At 34.8% G+C, this 22,223-nt stretch overlaps 1 protein-coding gene across 1 annotated transcript in view; it reads right to left on the bottom strand.

Annotated features, from left to right (window-relative positions):
• UBR1 (ubiquitin protein ligase E3 component n-recognin 1) overlaps positions 1-22,223 on the bottom strand; it is a 69,193-nt gene that overhangs the window by 4,741 nt on the left and 42,229 nt on the right. Inside the window, 17 exon segments of the mRNA XM_075754372.1 lie at positions 85-141; positions 1,898-2,006; positions 2,988-3,121; positions 4,783-4,870; positions 5,697-5,853; positions 6,738-6,805; positions 7,747-7,843; positions 8,151-8,206; positions 9,185-9,248; positions 9,251-9,335; positions 10,343-10,436; positions 11,080-11,177; positions 11,609-11,761; positions 14,235-14,328; positions 17,515-17,720; positions 19,458-19,639; positions 21,214-21,303. Of these exon segments, the coding sequence (XP_075610487.1) occupies positions 85-141; positions 1,898-2,006; positions 2,988-3,121; positions 4,783-4,870; positions 5,697-5,853; positions 6,738-6,805; positions 7,747-7,843; positions 8,151-8,206; positions 9,185-9,248; positions 9,251-9,335; positions 10,343-10,436; positions 11,080-11,177; positions 11,609-11,761; positions 14,235-14,328; positions 17,515-17,720; positions 19,458-19,639; positions 21,214-21,303 (1,832 nt within the window).

The raw sequence follows: 22,223 nt of genomic DNA, 5'->3' as shown, positions 1-22,223 counted from the left end.
CACTCTCTAACTTGCCCACAACAAGCAGTTCATTCTTTCAACAGTTTGAAGTAAAAAATAGAAGAAAAAAACTAACAAACTAACCTTATTGCAATGCTTTTCCCCTTTAAACAACTTAACACCACAGGGTCAGCACACCATCTATTTCAAACGAACATTTGGAGAAGTTAGTGCTTGATAATAATACATATTCAAGATCACTAAACTAGTAAGCAACAATAAAACACAAAGCACAGATAAAGCATTAATAGTTCTAGCTAAAACTTCACAAGAAGCAGCAACTATTCTTCACAGGTTTGTTTCAGGAAAAGAACTTAAGTGTGTATACAAGAGAAAAATCTACGTGAAAAACAACAACACTTAAAACCAGTGCATATGAAGACAGTGTTAACACAGAGTTAAAAACCACAAGCAGTCTGCAGACATATTGGAGTTCTCAAAGTAAAGTGGGCTACAATACACAACTCATTTTGGAATATATCTGCTCAAAGCCACAGCGAAAGAAAATACACATTCTACTAGGAAAATATTTATTGCTTTAATAATCATTACCCAGTGTTTATTTTACAATGCTTTATTGCATGCTGTATGCTTGCTTAGAATAGCCAAACATGCAAGTTACTAAACAGAGGAATTGGTCTTAGTAAGATATCTTTTAAGTTATTTCTACAAAGAGGAGGCGGAGGGAGAAAAAACTGCAGCAGATGGTCAATCTAGTATGCTTCATTTAACACGCTTCTCAACAACCATCAAATTTAGTCTTCTGAAATAAGATTATTTCAAAAAACATATGGGAACTTGCATGATGGTTTGACAACTGTTACTATTACATTAAATATGTAGTCTCCCACTTGAAACGTGTTTTTGACTGGGAGCACTATGATGGATATTTTAGCCCTGCCTTCAGGGTTCACAAGCCCCTATGCTCTGTGTTCTCTTATAAGCACTGTGATGTCTTTGAGCAAACATGTAGGAATGCATAATAATAATAGCATTAAATAAGTTTATCTACGTAATTATATATACTGCAAATGCAATCAATTATAGTAAAATTATATGTAGGTAATTGTTTAGGTCAGCTATATGGACTGTAAATTGGTGTCAACAGCTCAAATGTCACCTAAATTAAAGGAATTTAGACAACAAAACAGACCAGAAGCAAAAAACAAACAAACAAACCCCATAAAAAGACCAGAAAAAAGCTAACATGAGCCAGAAAACTCTGTCTAGACCCAGGAATAACAATGCAACCATGTGCTCAAACCGTCACCTTAATCTATGGAGACATTCTCCAACAAAATATAGTAGGATTGTTCTCAGAGTTGGAGGGAGGGGGTGTTTATTTTAACTTGTATTTTTGAATGGAAAATTTTACCAATTATTTCTTTACTGCTAGATCAAAAGGTACATAATACTCAAGCTGTACCTTTCAACCATTAAGCTAACTTCTACATTCACTGGGCTATTTTGGAAATCCATGGAAGAAATAGTCCAAAGCTTCACCCTGCCAGCTATGTAATTTTTCATATTCTCATATTGTAGCTCGTGTAATCAACACTTTTGCTGTAGACAGATTAAAAAACAGGCCAATGAACAGTAAGTGACATAGCATGCAAGAAGAAGTTTATACATAACTTTTATCCACATAAATGATTCCATGCAAGTCTGCAAGCACTAGTCCCTTAAACTATAATTGTTTTATGTTTGGATGACTATAAGAAAGAGAATGTTTTATGGTTTTGAAGTGCTTTAAGAGTTTCAATATACCTGTGCACATCAAACAAATGTTTAGAACTCTAGTATGAATTGAGCTCATCATTTATTAATAAATTTGATCCAGAATTCCAATAGGGCCATCACAACAGAAAAATGTGACCTGTCCATTCCCAATTAGTACCTTTGAAGCAATGGATTTACTGTGTCCCAATATTCCTGGAAGAGCAGGAACAAATTGGTAGGTAGAGAGAGATAACTACAAAGTGCCTTGAACTGTCCTTCTTCAGAAACTGCAAAAGAAAGAGAAAACATGAGCAACTGTTAAAATGTCTCAGCACTGCTCAGTAATTCACATCAAAAACTAGAATTCTCCTGATCCCTTTTCGATTGAATAATATGCATCTTACAGCTTCAGCATAGCTCCTAGCTAGTACTATTGGATGTAACTCCACTGACTTATCAAAGCTGTAATCATTTTCATTAGCTGAGGATCTACTTTAGGTTTAATAATATAAAATATGTCAAAATTTGTTAATTGTCATGCATAAGTCTCTGTAAAAACAGAATTCCTTGCTTAAAATTTCTACCACACTAATGGTAAGGACAACAGCATATCCCAAAGTGCTGAGATTTTGACTTGTATTTTCTAATCAAATTCAAACTTAGCTCACAGTTTATATAAATTAAGACACCATGTTTTGTCTCAGTCGTGCATAGTCCTCCTTTCCAAATAGTTGATGATTCTGTGTTTTACTGCGTTTTGACAGAAGACAAAATACTTATTTTGGGGGTTTAGTATCTGTAATGTGTCAGGATCCTTTAAGGAAGAGGTTTAGGTTTTATAACACACTTTATTTCTACTAGGCTCTGTTTTGCTGTATCCCTGGGTTTACCATTTGTCAACAATAGCAACTGCACAAAAAGGTTTTGTTTTTTTAAAATATACTCATGGGTATTTCTCAGGTGATGTACTCTATGCCCCTAGAATTATCCTTGAAATCACAGAATCTTTATATCCATAAATACTTACTATGAATACATCATTGATAATTCACAATCCGCACATACTGAGAAGTAACTCTTTCCTATGCAAAGAAGGCCCAGACAACTCAACCTCCCGTCCCTGCCCTGTCCTATATAAATGAGTATTTCTTTTCTTTCGAAGTCTTACTTCAATGTATTAACTATTAAGTTACTGTGAACATTAACTCCAGCCTTCCAAGAAAAGAGTAAACGTCAATATATAGATACATTTGCTTTCTCATCTTTACCTTGTAGTAGCTCCTCAGGTGGAGAAACTCCCAGCAAATAATGAAAAAATAAAGCAGCACAACGAAGGTAAGGCATGATGCCTTTTTTAACACAATCCCACACAAGCCAGCCTGGAATATCCTGACTAAAGCAACTGTAACACACAAATGAGAAATAGCTGCAGTAATTTCACAGTGCAAATCTTCTAGCACTTTCAAATTCTGACTAGTATTGGTAGGAATAAGCAGCTGTGCAGCAGCAACACCAATATACCCCAAATTCTGTGAAACACAGCCACCAGCACCTGACTTCCAACCTTCCCTAAGGAATAAGTACTGAGCTTATACAGAACACTTAAATTAAGACTTCTAATTATCTCAACTTACATTTTTCAGAATTATAAGAAAAACCACATAGCCAATAAATAGCTGTCCATCTCTAGGCAACTCAAGATAACCTGATTTAAACTGTGCAATACAGCACCACACATAGAGCAACTGATTCTTACACTTTGTTTTTTATTACCGAAAGCCAGCATTTTTTTGAAATGGTGACAGTTTTTCCTTCAGTCGGTGTTCTCAATGCAATTCAAAAATGAAACACCCCCAAACATCAATATTCTTCAAGAACAACAAAACCAACAGAATTTAAAAATTATTACCTCATACTTCATTATGGAAGTCACAACATTAACACTCATTGTTTTAATAAAGCTATAACAAATCCATTTTTGACAAAAAAATACCAGTGATAATAATCTCAGTAATTATTCTTGTAGTTCATGCTCTGTGAGCATTTAGTCTAAATTTCATAGTAAATTTAACTTATCTACAGTGTCCCTGTTTCCTAAAAAATTTAAACTGACGTTAATTTCACAAGTGAACAGGATGTTCACACAAGTGTTGACCAGGACGCACAGTAGAATGACCTGTAAAGCTGTATTATAACATCATAGACCATTACAAAATTATTACACAGATTGTGCTGTTTAAGCACAGATCGGCCAGAGTTAGAAGGCAATGTATACACAGAAATTAAAACACTAAAAGTTTCAGAGCTGGGTTGCCTAGTCTTTGGCATTTAGTTCTGTAGATAGGCATCTCAGTACAGGGAGCTGATCTTCCAAAATGCACAGCAACTCTGATTCAAAGCTCAGGCCTCAGAAAAATTACTCCTACTATTTACACACCAAAATTTTAAGTGTTTAGAAATTTAGATTTAAAACTTTTAGACAAGTGGATAGCATTGGCATATCTTTGCATCTAGCCTTGGTGAAGATAAATCAAAGCAAAATTTGTAGAGGGTACATCCCTATTTTCTAGCTTATTTCACACACATGTACTGAAATACTAAGGGTCTGTAGTTATAACCTATCAAAAAGAAATGGGCACTAATTGCTCAAACAAATAAGCAATTGTGTTTAGCTTTACACTTTTTCCCCTTTTATAGTAGAACCATTTCCTTCTTTCTGGCTTCCATCTATAATTGTGAGATGTAAAAAAGGCAATCAAGGCAAAGAAAAAAATAGTCTAGTTAGTGATTGTATTTCTCTCCAGAATGGATACAGGCATTTTTCATCCTTAGACTAAGATTTTACTCTGTCTACAAAAAGCTATTTAGCTATTTTAACTAAAAGTGTCCTTTCACCAGTTTCCTTTTTCAGTGTTCAGGAGCATGGGAAGAAAGCACAAGGCTTTGTGCTAACTCCCCATACAAAATGGATACGTTTTTTTCCTGTTTCTGTGTCGTCGGTCAATCCCTGTGGATTGACATCTTTCTAGGAAAACGCAATGCTGTAACTGAACTGCTACTTACCCGCTGGTGTACTGGCAAACCTCTCTGCAGAAAGACTGTGCAGAGCATGCCTCCTCACTGTTGTCCATATGATTGAGCAGTAGGGATTCTGCACACAAAAAGATGAATCCCACTGTAATGCACTTCATTTGTGACACAATTCTCTTTTTATATATAGTGCGCTCTTTTTAGAAAAATTGCATTACATAAATATTTCCACTTTATTTTGCTTAATTATTTTCTATTTGCTAGTTTTAACTTAACAAATGTTCTCCTAAAACTCCATGTTGTAAAGAAGAATCAAGATTACTGCCTCATTGTTCATCCTCCTGTAAAAACTGCTTCCTTCCCTTGAACTTTGAAGTTATTGTCCTAATATAGATTAAACTACAGGATTTTTATTTTTTCTTCTTAACTCCCATCATGCTGAAAGAAAAAGGAAAGTAGTAGCTAGGAAGCCTGACAGTTTTTAACAGTAGTATGAAATACAGAGAAAAGTGAACTTCTCTCCTATCAGTTTACAGGATTCTGTATTTCAGCTCTGGGTATTTACTAGGTTGAAGGGTAAAGAAAAGTTTATTTCCCAAATCCATACTGTCACTGTACAGGTCAGAGTGCTGCTGCTGGGCCGAGCTTTGCTTCTCTTACAAAGTGTGAAGAGGGGAAAGTTACTGCTCTTGAATGACTGACTTGATCAAGTACTGATATATCAATAACTACTTTGTTTTCTTAGGCTAAGCACAGAGAAGTGATATAATAAAATGCTCTGAAAATAATGTAGTGCTATTTATTTTTCACTAGAAAACAACTATTACTACCTAGCACTGAGTGTCATTTATTATGAGGAAGTTTATACCTGAAAGACACTAATGGTGTCCATCCATTATTTTTAAGAAATTGTGTAAAAATGCCAGAATAATCCACCCCAAATATACCTCTATCTGTTGCTGAAGAGATGACAATTTGTGTTATGTGTGCCAGTGTTGTCAGATGGAAGAGGTAGAGGTGGTTATAGGCTGAACTAGTTGATGAAGGTTGCAAGTCTACAGCATCGTCCCAGTATAAAGATGAAAATGATAACACAACTCCCACCTGCAGTGAAAGGGAAGGAATTACTATTAAAGTAACAGAAATTTGGTACTAGCTACATGGCTAATAGAAATTATATTTTCATGCTGCATTTAAATTTCATTTCTGTAGTCAATTTAAGTATGTTCATTTATCTTGCTAGTTTTACTTCACAAAGTGTTGCAAAAATTCATTGGAAAATATTAACCATTTGCATCCCTCCAGCACGTAGGAAACTCAGATATAGTTCCATTGTAATTGCTAGTTTAGGGATATGCCAAGAAAGCTTATCCAGTTCCTAGAAAGCTTAATTTCTGTTTTTTGACATTATACAAAGCACACTGAAAAAAGTGAGAAGAGAGACCAAGCATTAGTTAGAAAGGCAACCAGATCAAAACAGGTTTATTTTTGGTGGGTTTGGTTTTCTGTTTGTTTGCTCTTGGTGCTTTTTGATGTTTTTTAACAGTGGAAGAAACTAGAACACAGATTTGTATAAGAACAAAAGAAGAGGCTAAGAGGAAGAGTGAAGAGGACAGAGTGAACATGAAGGAATCAGAAGATACAAGATGACTGGAGACAAGGGAAAGTGAGGGAAACAAGCTGAATGGGTACATTTCTCAGTGGGGTTTTTTTTGAGGTTTGATAGCAATGGAGGTGGTAAAAAGACGATTGAGCTTGCAAGCATGAAATTTAATAAAAGTGAGACAGCAAAGACTTGAAAGCTAGAAAAACAGCATAACAGTAATGCCTGTATATAGCGGCCATATGTAATCACTTGTTTGCATGCAGTGCTCATGTACAATCATTTGACTCATGCAAGTGAACATATAATGCAGGACTATCAACAGGGTAAAGTACACAAAAACCTGTGCTCAAAAAAAAAAAAGCATTAATATTAACCTACTTACCAAAATGTGGAACATATCTACTTCTAAGAGGGATGGAGTGTCCTCCACTTTAAAGTTTGGTAGAAGAACTACAAAATAAAGATATCAATTATGCATTTGATATGTGTTTTCTTCTTCTGCAATATCAGAATCTGATTTTAGAGCCTCTATCATTTGTGTGTTTTCATCAAAAAAAAAAGTCCAATTCTCTGAACTAAGGAAGCATTTATTTAACTTACTGCTTACCACTTATGCAATTGATTGTGCATCTGTTTTGCTATTCCCACATGCCCAATCAGCTCACAATTTTAATGACTATATCTTCAAAATTCTAAGATAAAAATCTTTGGTTTATTTCTCCAGCTCTAATAAAGCACACACAGTGTGTTAAGGGTAAAGTCCACAAATGTACTTAGGCACTGCAACACTAGATGCCTCACAACCTAGCCCAGTACAAAAGCCTGTACCACACCCAAGAATACCTATGGAATAGAAAGCAAGTCAAAGAGTGGAATTCACAAAGACCACCATGCCAACCTAATCAGTAAAAAACATGAAGGATAGCTACGTGTTTCAAACTGGCTCTCCCTGGGACTAAAATATCTTCAACTAGGCTGCAAGTAGCCTTCTGAAAGTACTAAAAAGATGAAGTGTCACAATTCAGGGAGAGGAATACCTGTTTTGTGGCTTTATCCATGTGTTTAGCACTCAGAATTTGAGTAATTTTGAACATTGCCAAAACCAGATTGTTCACCATCTGTAAACATTCCAGATCTGAGTATCTCCAGGGCGTGGTAGTTTGGGATAGAGGATTTTGGGGGGACTTCAGTGAAACAGGGCTGGGTTAACAGAATTATTGATTACTTAAGTTCAAGCAATACTCCATGATGAAAGGCAACATTAGGGAAATTGAAGTTAGCACTGTTGTCAGTAGTCTAACCTTTGCTTCCATGTTGTATTAATGTGTGTGCCATTTTGCAATAGAAACCTCTGCAATATGAAAAGGTACTAAAGAAAAGGAATACAATACCTCCTAGAAGACGAATCAGATGTTTCTGAATCAGGACCTGTGGTGATGTTGTTCTCTGAGCAGCTGCAAACTGCACTAATGCTTTAAGGCCACTGTGCTAGAGCGCAAGAGAAAATGGTTGGACAGGAAAAAAAGAAAAGATATAATAGTGAAATAAAGCTGTAAAAACATCTACATACAGAAAACACATTGATAAGTGAATTTAACATGAACTTCCATGTATAAGTAGAAGCATTATTCTTCCAGAATCCTCTTTATGTTATCAATCTAAAGATTTTGAGAGCACAGAATGATCTTGATGTTAGGCAGTTTTTAACAGTAAGTTTATCTCTGTGTGTATATACATATAAAAAAAAAACCCCCTTTTTTGTTTAAAAAGTATCGCATATCTTACTTGTCCATACCTGTCTATTTTGTAGAGATCCAAATAAAGGCTTGCCCTCTGTTTCCAAGAGATTTTCTTAAAATTAAACACAGAAAAAAATTAAGTTGCTTTGTTCTACAGAAATCAACACAAACATTTCTGTTAGAATACATTTAATCCAAGATTAATTTATTCTTAGTGTAAGTACTACTTTTTAAAGCTCAACTTTAATTCTGATAACCCTCTTGAAAAATCTAGCTTAAATGACACTGAATGTTTCCCAGATAGATGGTCATAACGAGCTTTTTAAAAACATTTGGTTTCAGATCTTGCTGACAAGGGATTTAAAGAAAAATTTTTACATGAACGATTATAAGATATTCATGTTTATTACACAAACGTCTTGTGTATATAGTACAGAAATGAAGTGAGATTGACTGCTAAACAGGCACACTAGCCCAAAAAATGCAGTCATTTTTATTGTAATTATTTTGCCTTCAAAAAGAGACTCATGCTAGAGAATGTTTGGGTTGGTGTTTTTTTTGTTTTGTTTTGTTTTTCTACCAGGTATCTGCTTAGCAATTTCAGACTACAAAAGACCATATTTCTTCTAGAAATTCCATGAGAATTCTTCAAGAATAGAGACAAAAAGAAATAATGAGAGATGGAGTAATATTTCATAATGTTAGATCTTTAGCTGTATAGGAGATGCCTGCAGGTCAATGATCTTGGCAGCCTGCAGATATTCATTGAATGTATTTAATGTTACAATTAGGAACGTGGAACATAATCACTCCCTGCTCTCTCAGACTAAATTCAATGTTGGCATTCCACACCTTATTTTATAAGCTACCAAATAACAAAAACTTCCTATTATTTCTATTTGATGATAGATTATGATTCTATTGTTAGACATGTAATTACATATAATATATATTGTTATACTATTACAGATTGCTAATTATGTAGAACTATTATTATTATTTTTACAATCAGATTGTATAAAATTATACAATCAAGCAACGGTAAGATTTTCAAGTCATGAGAAGGAATAAACACAACATTATGCTTTACCTATACACTGGATGGTAAAAGCACAGGTGCTCCAGGTCATCATAGGAATCCTGTAATCAGCTTTCATTTGGGAGCAACTTTTAATCCAACTCTATAAATGGTGGTGGCAAAGAGAATAAGCATCTCCTTGATACTGCTTGAGTATTTGACTCTGCAAAACCAAGCCAAGATAATTTCAATCTGAATTATTAATAGTGCTTATTACTCACTGGTCAATCAATCACTAATAAAGTCTAGTTATTTACGAAAGAATTCTTGAAATACAAAGGCCCCTTTGTCTGTACAGAGGAGAAAAAAAAAATACAAGTTTCCAGTAGTAAAGAAGTACCTTGAGATAACAGGCTCTACAAATTGAGAGATTAGGAGCTGTCAGGCTGGAAGGAATCTATTTCAAAGTCATACACAGAACTTTGTAACAGAAATACATGACGTGACATTCACATTAACTCCAAATCTCTACAGCCAAAACAACTGTACCACGAAGTTTGGGGGTTAACCAGCTCATACTTAAATACCACACTGTTTAAGAGCAAACTATAGAATCTTTTCCATATAGAGATGAGTTATCAAGACAGATTTTAATTCAACTTTCTGATGACATTTTTTACAAATAGCAGATACGTATAAGTACTTTGCGTAACTATGATGTCAGTCAGAAGTAGTAGAAGTAGAATACACTTGAAAAGTATCTACTCATTCAATCTGTTTTAGTAGGAGAGTGCTTTTGCCTATTGGAACAGAAACAGATAACACAGCCCTATTCCTTTGAGTAATCTATATTACATTACTGCTTCTAAACCCAAGTGAAATCTGTCCCTGAAACAGATATATAGCAGGAAAATTAAGGCAGACAGACATTAAATAACTTGCCTAGAGGCACATGAAGTGATCTGAATCACTAGCATTGTGGATTAGAAGATTTCAGACTCCTAGCTTTGTACCAAGAATGTAAGAATTACCAGACTGGATTTGACCAAGAGGTCCATCCAGCTCTGTATAGATCTGATATTCAGTGAATGCTTAAGAAAAAATGGAAGTAAGCCCATATTCAGATCAAACAAATTATACGCCTTTCCTTCAATAACAAATCCTGAAGTATACCCAGGTTATTTTAGGGAGAACTAACATAATGCAGGGAGCATTTCCAGTAACACTTACGAGGGCTGAACTCCAAAACTAAGGATGGAATGGAATTCCAAAGCAGAGTTCCCCATTTCCTTGTTGGCGAAAGCTGGAAGATTTTGTTTCTCTCCTTCCAGAAAAAGAAAAAAAAAATAGATTCACATCAAAAAACAAAGAAGTTGTTATAGTTCTTACAGCAGTCTAACAGAAGTTAAACTTCTTTTTATTTTATACTGCTTTGAAAATAATTGTAAGCAGACCTCACCAGCTAGACTGTCTTCTAACCCTCCTCCTTAAGTAACATTTTCTTCTATTCCCAGAAATATGAGAATTAAAAGTAGTGCTTTGCTGGTGAGGAAAAATAATTTTCCTGCATTATAAGAGTGCAAGGAATATGTGGATTCTCTACCTTCTGTTTTCTAAACACTCATACATGTTTTTATTTTGGCCCTTTTAATTTATTTTTTTCTCTTTTTTATTCCATCACAGTCAAGACTCTCAGAATTTAATTAACTCTGGGTATTAGTTGGTGGCTATCCTCTCCAAGTGTACATAATTTTCTTCTACAGGAAGGATAGAAAGAACTTAATAAAAACCAGAAAATCAGTGCCATCAGCTCAGAAAGGGCCATGACTATCTCCAGCTTTATTTGATACTGTCTTGACTGATAGCAAAATGTATTCTTTATTTGAAGTTTTCTGTTGGTATTAGTTAAAACGTGTACTGGCACATTAGATATCCCACAGAATAGCTTCAAAATTAAGATAACAAACCTTTAACATTTTTCACACTGTAGCCCGATATCCTGACTGTGATAATCTCCAGCCACCTAGCCAGCGACAGAATTTGAGCTACTGCCTCTGCATCCTCACTGAAAACAGAAATAGAGAGCAGGTTTTACTTTAACACTCAAAGAATCATCTTATTTTTAAAAACAGAGGACACATTTACATCAAAACTCACTAAGTCTGTATTTGCGCAGTTTTGCTGGCTTTGTAAATTTTGAGCAAAATGTACAACATGAAGTGTCAGGCTAAATACTAGATCTAGGTACTTTCTCATTTGATATCAGCTCAAAAAAAATAGCCAAATAAAAAATGCCCTTTAAAAAAATAAATGTTGACTGTCAAAGCAGTACATTTGGCTGAATAGTCAATAGTGAGATGTGCAGTCTTTTATACAGATTAGGAAGGTCAGCCTGAGTTTTCCTTCCAAAAATGTTAAGAGTCAACCCGCTCCAAAGTAATTTCTCCTTTTTTTTTTTTTTTTTTTAATTAAAGGCTACGGAATCTAGTAATTCACCTGTTTATTTTTTGAGCCTGCAATGGAACAATAGGAATCACAGTATTGCACAGAGATTTGCAAAGTGGACAAAGATACTCTCCGTTCTCCAAGTCAAATATCTGTTCAACATGCAGACGTTGTTGAAAGTTCAGCTGCATGGCTTCAAAGTACCTACAACATTGAAAAAGAAAATTACTAGAAAGTCCAATGGCTCAAATGTGACATGAAAACACATGTTCAAGTAATTAAAAGTGTTATTATCTGTCAAGTACCTATCCAAGCCAACAAACAAGTATTTTCCTTTGATTTACAACTCTCTGACATGCTTGAATGTGAAAATAAAATAAAACCTTTGAACACATACGTAAACTCATGCAAAAATGCATGGTATATACCATTCGTGCAAAAATGATGGGAACTTTTTCTTGCTTTTAAGATTCTTTTAAATTTCATTCACATTTTTACAGACAAGCAGTCCTTAAATTTTCTACTCTTCTCTGACATCATCTTCAAAACAACATAACGTTGTATCTAATCTCTCTCATATACAACTCATTACAGTAAGTTTGAAACAGAGATTGTACATATTTTTATTTAATTTTAGGAAAAACTACTGGTATAATTTAATGAATGAAAAGTTAGCTACTCATGGCAATGACTAAGCCTCATGACTAGACAATGGAACTGTAGCCTTCTTTTAACAGGAAGGGAGGATAATTTATATCACAATATCGCACTTGAGCTATTTTAAACTTAAAGGGAAACTAAGAAATAACTATGATGTTTTTACAAGTTTCATTATAATTTTGCCTCTTCAGTGGATGCAGTAAGCCTTCAGATTTAATTAATGTCTCAGTGGTATTATTAGGAACAAAAAAATCCAACATTCAAATCTTCTTGCCTGGATACAAGCAACCAAATTCAGTACTAATGTTCAGACTGGGTATGTAGGATCTTAAAGACAGATATGAAATTATCCAAGTTCCACACTAAGGTAATAACTAGATTTTTTTTTCCCCCCGCTTTAAATCATACATCTTAAAGGAAAAAAGTAAAATCCCATTTACGTAATAAGAGAAAGTGTGCATGCGGGGGCACCTGCAGCAGTTCTAATGATTACAGAATATTTAGGAAAGTACTCTGTTACAATCAACAAAAATATACATTTATTATCCCCACATTAAACAACTTTGTTTTTGCAAACATCTCCTCTTCCTCATACATGGCAACAACAAAGATATTCCATTCATTTGAACTTGTACTGTTTTAGGGAGTATTTTGCAGTAGTTTTAGGCTGCACAGATACTCTAGAAAGGTGTGGCAGGCATCGTCTGGAGGAATATTAGTAAGTTAGAATATCTGTTATGTAATAAATAAAAGACTATACTCAAACCTTCTGTGCCATCCCGTATGAGAAGAGCCTGTTGTCCATTTTAATCCCATTTACCCATACAGCAAGTCATCTTTTCTTAAAAAGAGCAAGGGAACTGAGCTCCACTGTTGCACTACTTAGATCTACGCAGATGTAGATGGATCTGCCAAGAGCAGATGTATTATACTCAAGGAACATACTTCCGTATCGTTTTAAGTGTGTGCACCTATTTATTCTGTACTGATGTTTTCTTGTTAAAAAAAAATATACATGTAGAAAAGTAAATTATAAGCACTAGAAGTTTAGTCAGATTTTTTTTTTTTTTGAAGTAAAATGGCACAAGTACAAACAACAAACCTCAAGAGATTGTTTATATCATACAACAATATAAAGTAGCTTGCAATTGCATGACCCAACTCTCTATCTGTGATAATACTTCAGTGGGATTATTTCTATTATTATTTCACACTATTTATCTTGTTTAGACTTGCCAGACCTATGTGGAGTCAAACACAGAGAGCATTAGCTTTGCTCTCTGTAATCCTACAAATGTAGCTGCAACCAGGATGATTATATTCTGCAAGCTAAGTAATTTGGTTTTTATATTTCAGGTTGCACTCTAATCCAACACACTTGGTCTAAACTGGTCTAAACTATGGACTCCCCCAAACAACAGAAATGCAGTCAAGTTTTTAAGCACTGTATCAATTCTTCCCTCTTACTTTTTATTAAGTGTTTGTTCACCAATAAGGGAGGGATGGAGGGTGGGGAAAAAATATTGGTAGACTTAACCATTCATAGTCTATTCTAAATGCCAGATTCTCATCTAAAGACTCGCTGGAATAAGTCAGCTTCATCCTTTAAGTACTAACCTGGTGACAGACTTTCTGTGTCAAAGTACTGTTGCTATAGAATGCTCACCTGGAAGATTCCTACTGGTTCTCATTGGATTGCTAAAACTAAACCTACTAGATATGGTTTCTTTTTCTTGATCAATTTTACCCCATTGGTTTTATTTGCATAAATTAGTAACTCTTAGAGATTTTTCTTTGGATTGTAGAAGGCACTAAAAATTTTTGATGATGATTTCCTTCATCAGGTCAAAACTTCTCTGGTGCCATATTTAATTTTTAGATGAGTACAAATAGTTTTGACTCCTTAATTAAATATCTACTTACTGTACTGTGTTTTCAGTGTACACTTAGATGTTTTGGAAAATAGATTAATTTAAAAAAAACCACATTAAAAGGCTGCAAAGAGACATATCCTTACTTCTGCCAGCAGGCTGCATGCATCACATGTCCACAGCTTCCTGTGTGGGTCCCACAAGGTAAGTCAGGGTGCATGAAAAGAGGATCTAGTGTATCTAGAAAGACACAGCAGAAAGAAATTATTGAAAGAACAATATAACGTAACTTCCCATCAATACGAACAGAAATGAATGACAGTATACACAGAATGCAAGCCTTCAGATTTTATTTTCCCCACAGTTTGCACATTAAAATTCCGCTTGACTAGCTTTTCCAGACCAATACTCCAGCAAAGTATCACAAAGATGAAGCCCACTTAAACTACTGAAAGCTTTCTACTAATTTTGAAGAAAAAGACAACAAAATCTAAAAGCAATAGTAAATTGGTTAAAAAAGAAAAAAAAAAAGGGTTCTTCAGTAGTAGAATAGCTCTGTGATTGGATTTACTATCACTGAAGTTTTTAATGTGCTTGTTATTGTGTTTTTAAATGAAGGAAAATGAAACTACTAAGGACAAGAAAGATTACGCATTTCTCCAACTAATCCAAACTGTCGACATGAACAACACTGCTGAATAACAAAGTCAAGTCTATCTTTTACTAATCTTGCAAAATACTTAACAGCAAAAACATTGTGAGAATGTAACGGTGTCTTTGTGCTGCATATGCACTCAAAGCGAGATTCCATTTTCCCCTTAAAGATATTTAATAATACCAAACTGAGCAACAGCAGTCCTCCAAACCTCATGTGGTGGACTGTTTATGATTTTGAACAGATACACCTGAATTTGACAAAATGAAAAAGAAAAAAGAAAATAAAAACCACAAAAAACCTACCACCCAAATTGCACTGAAAATATAATTCTATTTGACAGCAGCTGAAGCTGCTCTAAATCAAATAGAGACTGAAATAAGAGAGTGAACCTTGGTATAACACTGATTTGCCACTATCTGCACTTCTGTGGGAACAAGTTATTTTTCCACTTATTTAGATGTCCAAAGGAAAAAAAGCTCTCACAGGCCTTCTTCTAACTGATGAGCTGCAGAGGACCACACAGTAGAGAATAAGTGCTATAAATAATATCCAGAAGTGGCTTTAGGAAAAGGAATTTCATTCCCTTCTTTTTTCAATTATTTCAATAGCCCACCATGTCACTGCAGAAAGCTTACAAGTGTATCTGACTACAAGAGCATAGGATTTAATTTGTACTTCAGAGTACCACAGAAGAGAGCAAAAAGAAGGATGCAATTACTACCTGGCCTGGATAAAAATTTTATACAGCTGGCTCAAAATTGCCATTATCAGTAGTTCGCTGTTAAAAAGAACAATGGATCAAACAAGAGTCTGTTCTGGGTCTAGAACTATTCAGTATTTGTTAATGACCCAACGGAGGAAACACAAAACATCTTATTAAGTGAAACAACTTCGTAAAGGTTTGCAAGCATGACAGAGAATAGGGTAATATCCTATAGAAATAAAAAGCAATGCTGAACTTCCCTTTGCTTTAGAATTCTATTTGATAACATTCAAGAGCATCCTTCTAAACTAAAGCAGGAATAACAAACTGTACAAAGTTTAGGGCTATTTGCTAGACAGTAACATTATTTTAAAAAATAGGACATAGTGTTCATTTTGCTCTATGAGTCGTTCACTAATCAACAATACCTTGTTATAAAACAAAAAAACCCCCCATATTTAAAAATAAGTAGGAATTTAAACTACAAGTGGTAACATCCTTGCCATGCAAAGGTAACAAACTAAAAAACATCTTGAGAGCACTTACAGACCTCCAGTTTTATTATCTTTCAACACTATGGGCAGATACATAGACAATGTATATTGATTAATAAATATATAACAGATAACAGCAATTAAAATTTTTATCTGTGTTAAAATAAATATAATTCAATTTACAGGGAAAAATATCACTTTTAACTTTTTATTATTATTTTAATATTATAGTGTGCTTGAATCAAACAGGTAGTTTTATGATGAGATATATATTCCCCTTGGGGTGATTTCACCCAAACAACATTTGCCTAGGCCATGTATCAAGTAGAACAGAGTCAAAAATTCTAATAAACATGAGAACGAATTAGCTTACATTCTCCTTACCCACAAAACCAGTTATCCTGGTCAAAGAATTAGGGTGGCTTACTGAGTTCCTTTCTTGACAAATCCATTTTTGACATTTCTTACTGTTTTATTGTCTGTCTTTGTTTTTTTATCTTGTCTTATAAAATAATAATAATTACTAACATCCAACATACTTGTTGGCTGGGTGGAATACTTGAATTTTTAGTACTTTCTCATTTCACTTCCTGGGGGTTGTTTTTGTGGATATTTTAGACAAATACTTGTTTGCCCTTAGCCTGCTGAGATCTCAATTATCTTCTATGCATTTTAAAAAATAAATAAAGATTACACTGAAGACAATGGTTTTGATAGTACTTTCAATATTATTTTAATATTTGCCAAGGTGATAACACTGAAGTTATCTAGATATTGTTTCAATTTTTCTTATATTATTTTGGACTGCATTTCTCTCTTGTTAAAATTAAAAGCCATCAAGCATCTGACCGTGAATTATAATCAATTTTCTTTTTCAAAAAGAAAGCTAAAAAGTCAGGAAGTACTAAAGTTTTCCCTTTTCCTTCTATCTATTTTCTATCTTAAGTAACTGACCAAAATCTTTCTCATGTTTAATCAGCTGTTACTCACAAAAAAAATTCTGGTTGGTCTTTGTGTTTCCTGCTACCAATATGCTACCATTCGGCTCTAACTCTTGTGTTTGTATTATTCTCTTGTATTTTTTTTTTTCTATTCATCAGATGCTATCATATGATCCTTTCTTGTGCTTTTCTATTTTTTTATGTTGCTGTTCCTATAGCTTCCTAGATATGAAAAAAACCAACAAAAACCCCCAAACCCTCCTGAGGCTGCCATACTGGCCTCTGATAATGTTCATGTATTTGGCCATACTGGGAAAGTTTGTTGCTGTACTCAAATAAACAGGAACTGTTAACATTCTTGGATTTTTCCCCAGAGTGACCACTCCTATCAAATCTGTAAGGTCTGTAAAGCATTTTCTGATTTCCCAGAGACAAATCAAAATCTTCATACACTTCTCATTTTTAAGTTTTAAAGCATGGGGTTTAGAACGATTTAAAAAATTTAATTTTCTCTTTATTAAGTAGGGTAAGCCACTTAGCAAATCTGACTGAATACAGAGTTTAATTAGGTTCAAAACGTATGAGCTCTAGGTACAGAAATGCTTGTTGTCAAAAAGAAAAATCACATACCCCCTGAGAGTTCAAGAATTCTGCGCCTATTCTGAGTTAAGGCAGTTGATTTCTGGACACAGGCAGATAATACCATGGCAGCACTTTCCAACTTTACTTCCTGCTCCTCCTGGCAAAGAATACAGGTCAGAACTTCTTTCTCAGCAACAGATGGACCTCGTTTGGGACCCAAAGCGATTTTAGAGTAATCAATAGCCAAAGACATGCTGTAAGACCATAAGTGACACAGGTTAAAAAAAATCAGATGGATTTTTCTAAACAAACTTACTCTTCCAGACATATAAAAATGTCATATACTACTAACATTTCTGATTTTATACCAAAGTGCTTTACAAAACCAAATGATGACCAAACAATGAAGAAACACCTCAATCCTCACTAAAATGCAGTATTCTTTAAAAACAGGAAGTGGAAGCCAGTTAACAGAGAATAACACAATGAAATGGATTCAGACAGCACGAAATTCAGGAAGCTGTATTCAATGTAGATTGGATTAACTATACTTTAGTCTTACAGACACATTAAAATTGTTTCTCATTCTTGAACAAAACATACTGAAAATGAATGCCACCACCTTAATTCAATGCTTTGTGACTGTCCTGGTTCCAGCTAAGATAGTCGATTTTCTTCCCAGTGGCTGGTATAGTGCTGTGGTTTGTATTTAGGATGAAAATTACATTGATAACACACTGATGGTTTAGTTGTTGCTAACCAGCGTTTACAATTAAGTCAAGGACTTTTCAGCTTCCCAGGTCCTGCCAGCGAGGAGGCATGACCCTTCCACAGGAGGTGCATGAGAAGCTGGAAGGGGGCACAGCCAGTACAGTTGACTCAAACTGGTGAAAGGGATATTCCATACCATATGATGTCATGCTCAGTATATAAGCTAGAGGAAGTTCGCTGGGGGGCAGTGATCACTGCCTGGGCATGGGCTGAGCATCGGTCAGCGGGTGGTGAGCAATTGCATTGTGTAGCACTTGTTTTGTATATTCTACTATTATTTTTTTTTCTTCCTTAGCTGTTCTATTAAACTGTCTTTATCTCAACCCACAAGTTTTACTGTTTCTTCCATTCTTCTCCCCATCCCACCTGGTGGGGGGGGGGGGGGAGTGAGCGAGCGGCTGCATGGTGCTTAGTTGCCGGCTGGGGTTAAATCACAACAGTGACACAATAAGCTTCCATTGTATTTTTTTAAATATTCCTTATTCCAGAGTTCAACAACGATTTATAGAACACAATTTATTAACGATGAAAGCACAGAATTTATTTGTACTCTTTTTTTCAGCAGATATCTTTATTTTCCTTATTACTTTTGTGCAGCCCCAATTAGACCAAAATTGTGAGTTGTATTAGGTATACTATATTGTTGAAGCATCTCTAGAACAGGAGCAATCCATACCAACAAAACTATAACCAATATAAACCAAACATCTTCAGTATGAAATTAGATTTTAAAAACTAACAGAAATATCAGCAACTTGAGCTACAAGAAGCATATTTTCTTTATTGCAACTTAACCTTAAGGCATATATATTGGCTTTCATATTCTTTCCAAATTAAATATTTAAATTTTCATATAAGGTAGACAATCACCTCCAAAATTACAGTGTTGTCAACTCAGCAGCTTTTTAATGACTTTTTTCAAATGTTAAGCAATGTTAAGTATCCACCATTTGAAGAAATAATTAATTTTCTTATCATTTATCTGATGCTGCTCTACAAAGTGAGTCCACTGTTCTTATATTAGCATATGCATGCTAGCTTACATGTAATTCTGTAACAGACGATTACTTAGAAGTAAAGACAGATACAAGTTTGCTGACTGGAATGACACAATCTGCCCCTTGAGCGAACTGACAAAATTTTTATGTAGCATAATGAACTTATGTAGCAGGTAACGAACTCTTCCCATCAGAACTCGGGATGCCTTTTTTTTTTCTTACCTTTCTTCCTCCATAATAGCATCTCCTTTCCCCTGTGCTTCCAGTGTGTTTTCATACAGGAGCTTATGGGTTTCAATGAAATTCCTCTGCAGTGCAGACATCTGGGCCATTATCTTCTGACGGTGCAACCTAGCTGCTTCTGCCTTTCTCTTCCGCTCAGCTTTCTCTTTATCCTGAGTGTTCTGTGTCTTACAATCAAAGAGAATAAAGAAATCACAGGCAATAGAGAACATCAAAAAATGAGAATAATCTTTTCCCAACTATATGCATTCTAACCACTGACATCAAATTCCTTAACTGACAACACTAAGTAAAAAATAACTGGTATCTGAAAAATGTAAAACTAAAATCTAGGTTCATTAACCTAGTCAGAAGATATTTTGAGGGCTCCACCAAAGGTCACTAGTACAATCCCTTGCCCAAAGGTAGGGTCAATAATACCTGATCCATTTTAATTAGGTGCTTGTCTGTTCTTAAGAAACTTTAGTGAGGTAAACATCACAAGCCTCCTCCAGTGTTTTGTTATTCCCCTCATAAGCGAAACACCCACTGAGTATTCTGTATTCCCCTAACAGCAATTTAAGACAATTTTATCTTGAACTATCTACGGACAGCACAGCAAACAGATTGTTCTTACATTTTTGTGGCAGCATTTTAGGCATCTGAGGACTGTATTTTCCCTTATTCTTTATTATAGACTGGAAAATTAATCTTCTTCCAGTATTTCCTCATCTATCATGTTTTCAAAAACTAGAAACAAAGTGTTTATATGCTTTGGAAATTCCAAAAAAAACAGGTAGACTTAATTAAAACATACAGAACCTAATTCCTCTTATTCAGTTACTTAAGGCACAAATTCAACATAATGCACATTGCTTCCATTCACGATACCATTACTTTTTTGAGGAAATGAAACAACAAATTGCTCCACAAGTAGTGGAGCTATAAGAGTCTCATTTCTTACTGACTTTTTTATTTTGTTCCCTTACCTTACCAGATACCATATGACACCTTTCTCAAAAAAGAAACACAGCATATGCTGTGATAAGTTTAGAGCTATGCATGCAATGACTAGCCAAGAAATTGTTTGGCAGCAAGCTGTTGCCAAACAGAATATGTAAGAGCAAACTAGTTTGTCTTTGCACACTATCTAAGAGTAATTGTATTATTCTTTCTATTCAACTGCCAGTTTAAAAAACCAAAACACCTCACTGGACTCCAGTAATCTTTGAAACCTCCATTTCAACATGTCATTTCATCACTGGATTCAAAAGTTATTCTGAGGGAAGGGGGTAGAGACTAATACACAGACAGAATAATCATCTAAGCCCTCTGTCTTTACACAATCACGGCAAAGCAGAGCAGATTAACCTCTTCGTAAGTCACATAAATTACAAGACAATTTTAAGTGGATTTGTATTTCTAATTATTGCACAATGACAATAGAAAAGGTGATCAAATCATAAAGATAAGAAATGGAGAAATGAACACAAATTACTTATTCACCCCTCAGTTGTTTCACTTAACTTGAAAGTACAACCAAAACCACTGCTGCTAATTCCATGAAACATGCTTAGCACTAATATTTTTAATAAATGAAATTTATCTTAGAACCAAAATCCTATTTGTAGACAATATATCAGAAATTAGTATTTTAAAAGTGATCATTTTATATAACTATAAATTTAGGTACTGTTTTGAAAATAGTCATTCAAACATTAAATACAAGGCTTTCATTGAACTTTTCAATTATTACCTCATCACCTTTTGTAGCTTCTGAGCCTGATGTAGCTGCTACTGTTGTCAAACTAGATTTTTCTCTCAATCTTTTCACTGTGTCAAACATCTAGGAATAGAGACTTAGATGTTAAAAATAAAATGCAACTTGGCTCTTACTACAATATAGACAGAATTAAAGCTCTTGATATTTAGTTTCATGGTTTTTTTCAGATTTTCAAATGGATTAAACCAACTGCCATACTCCTAAATAACAAAAACATCTGAGACCATACGTGCACTCCTGTAACACTGCTGTGTCTGCATCCTCAACCTGACAAGCACTGCTCAGTATGAAGGAAAGTAAAATTCTTCCAAATTTCCCAGCTTCTAGCACTAATACTGCTAAGCAGCTATAGCACCTCTACATCAGAAGAATGGTCAGAGACTGCTAGCTTATTTCAAGTAGGTGAGATGTAGATCATCCCATGGAAATAGTCACTAGAATTATGCAAAAACCTATACATCTGGAACAGAGAGCTTTCCAGCATATGCCCAGTTAGGTAAAACTGAGCCTTCAATTTTCATTTACTACTTTCTCCAGCTATCTTTAATAAGCATCTTGAAGTTTTGATAATATTAAATATTCTACATTTACTACACGCATCATGAAAAAGTTAAATATACTTTTTAAAGTACATTTTTACTTTTGCCCTTAGAACTTTAGAATAACTTCTCCAAAGAAAATTTTCAAACCTGCCTCCCTAATGTACCAGAATAGTCCAATTTTAGTAGCTGAGGATAGTTTTGGAACCCTACTATGGATCCTTACCCTCTTTTCCAATAGCACTGTCTTCTGTGTTTGCCACCTAAAACAAGAAGCCACTTAAACAAGAAGCCCAGAATGGAACAGGACAGTAGCGCTAAGCAGTGGTACTAGGACAATTCCTGCAAAGCAGAAGCAGCAGCCTCCTATGTTAGAGGAGGCGTCATAGCTCTAGAAGTTTTTCTCATCTCTTACTGGGTAAGGGCAGGGAGCTGGATTGAAAA

Source organism: Balearica regulorum, chromosome 5 (assembly GCF_011004875.1).
Source record: "Balearica regulorum gibbericeps isolate bBalReg1 chromosome 5, bBalReg1.pri, whole genome shotgun sequence".
Classification (NCBI taxonomy): Eukaryota; Metazoa; Chordata; class Aves; order Gruiformes; family Gruidae; genus Balearica; species Balearica regulorum.
The sequence above is the reverse complement of the archived record's forward strand: the minus strand, read 5'-3'. Positions and strand labels throughout refer to the sequence as shown.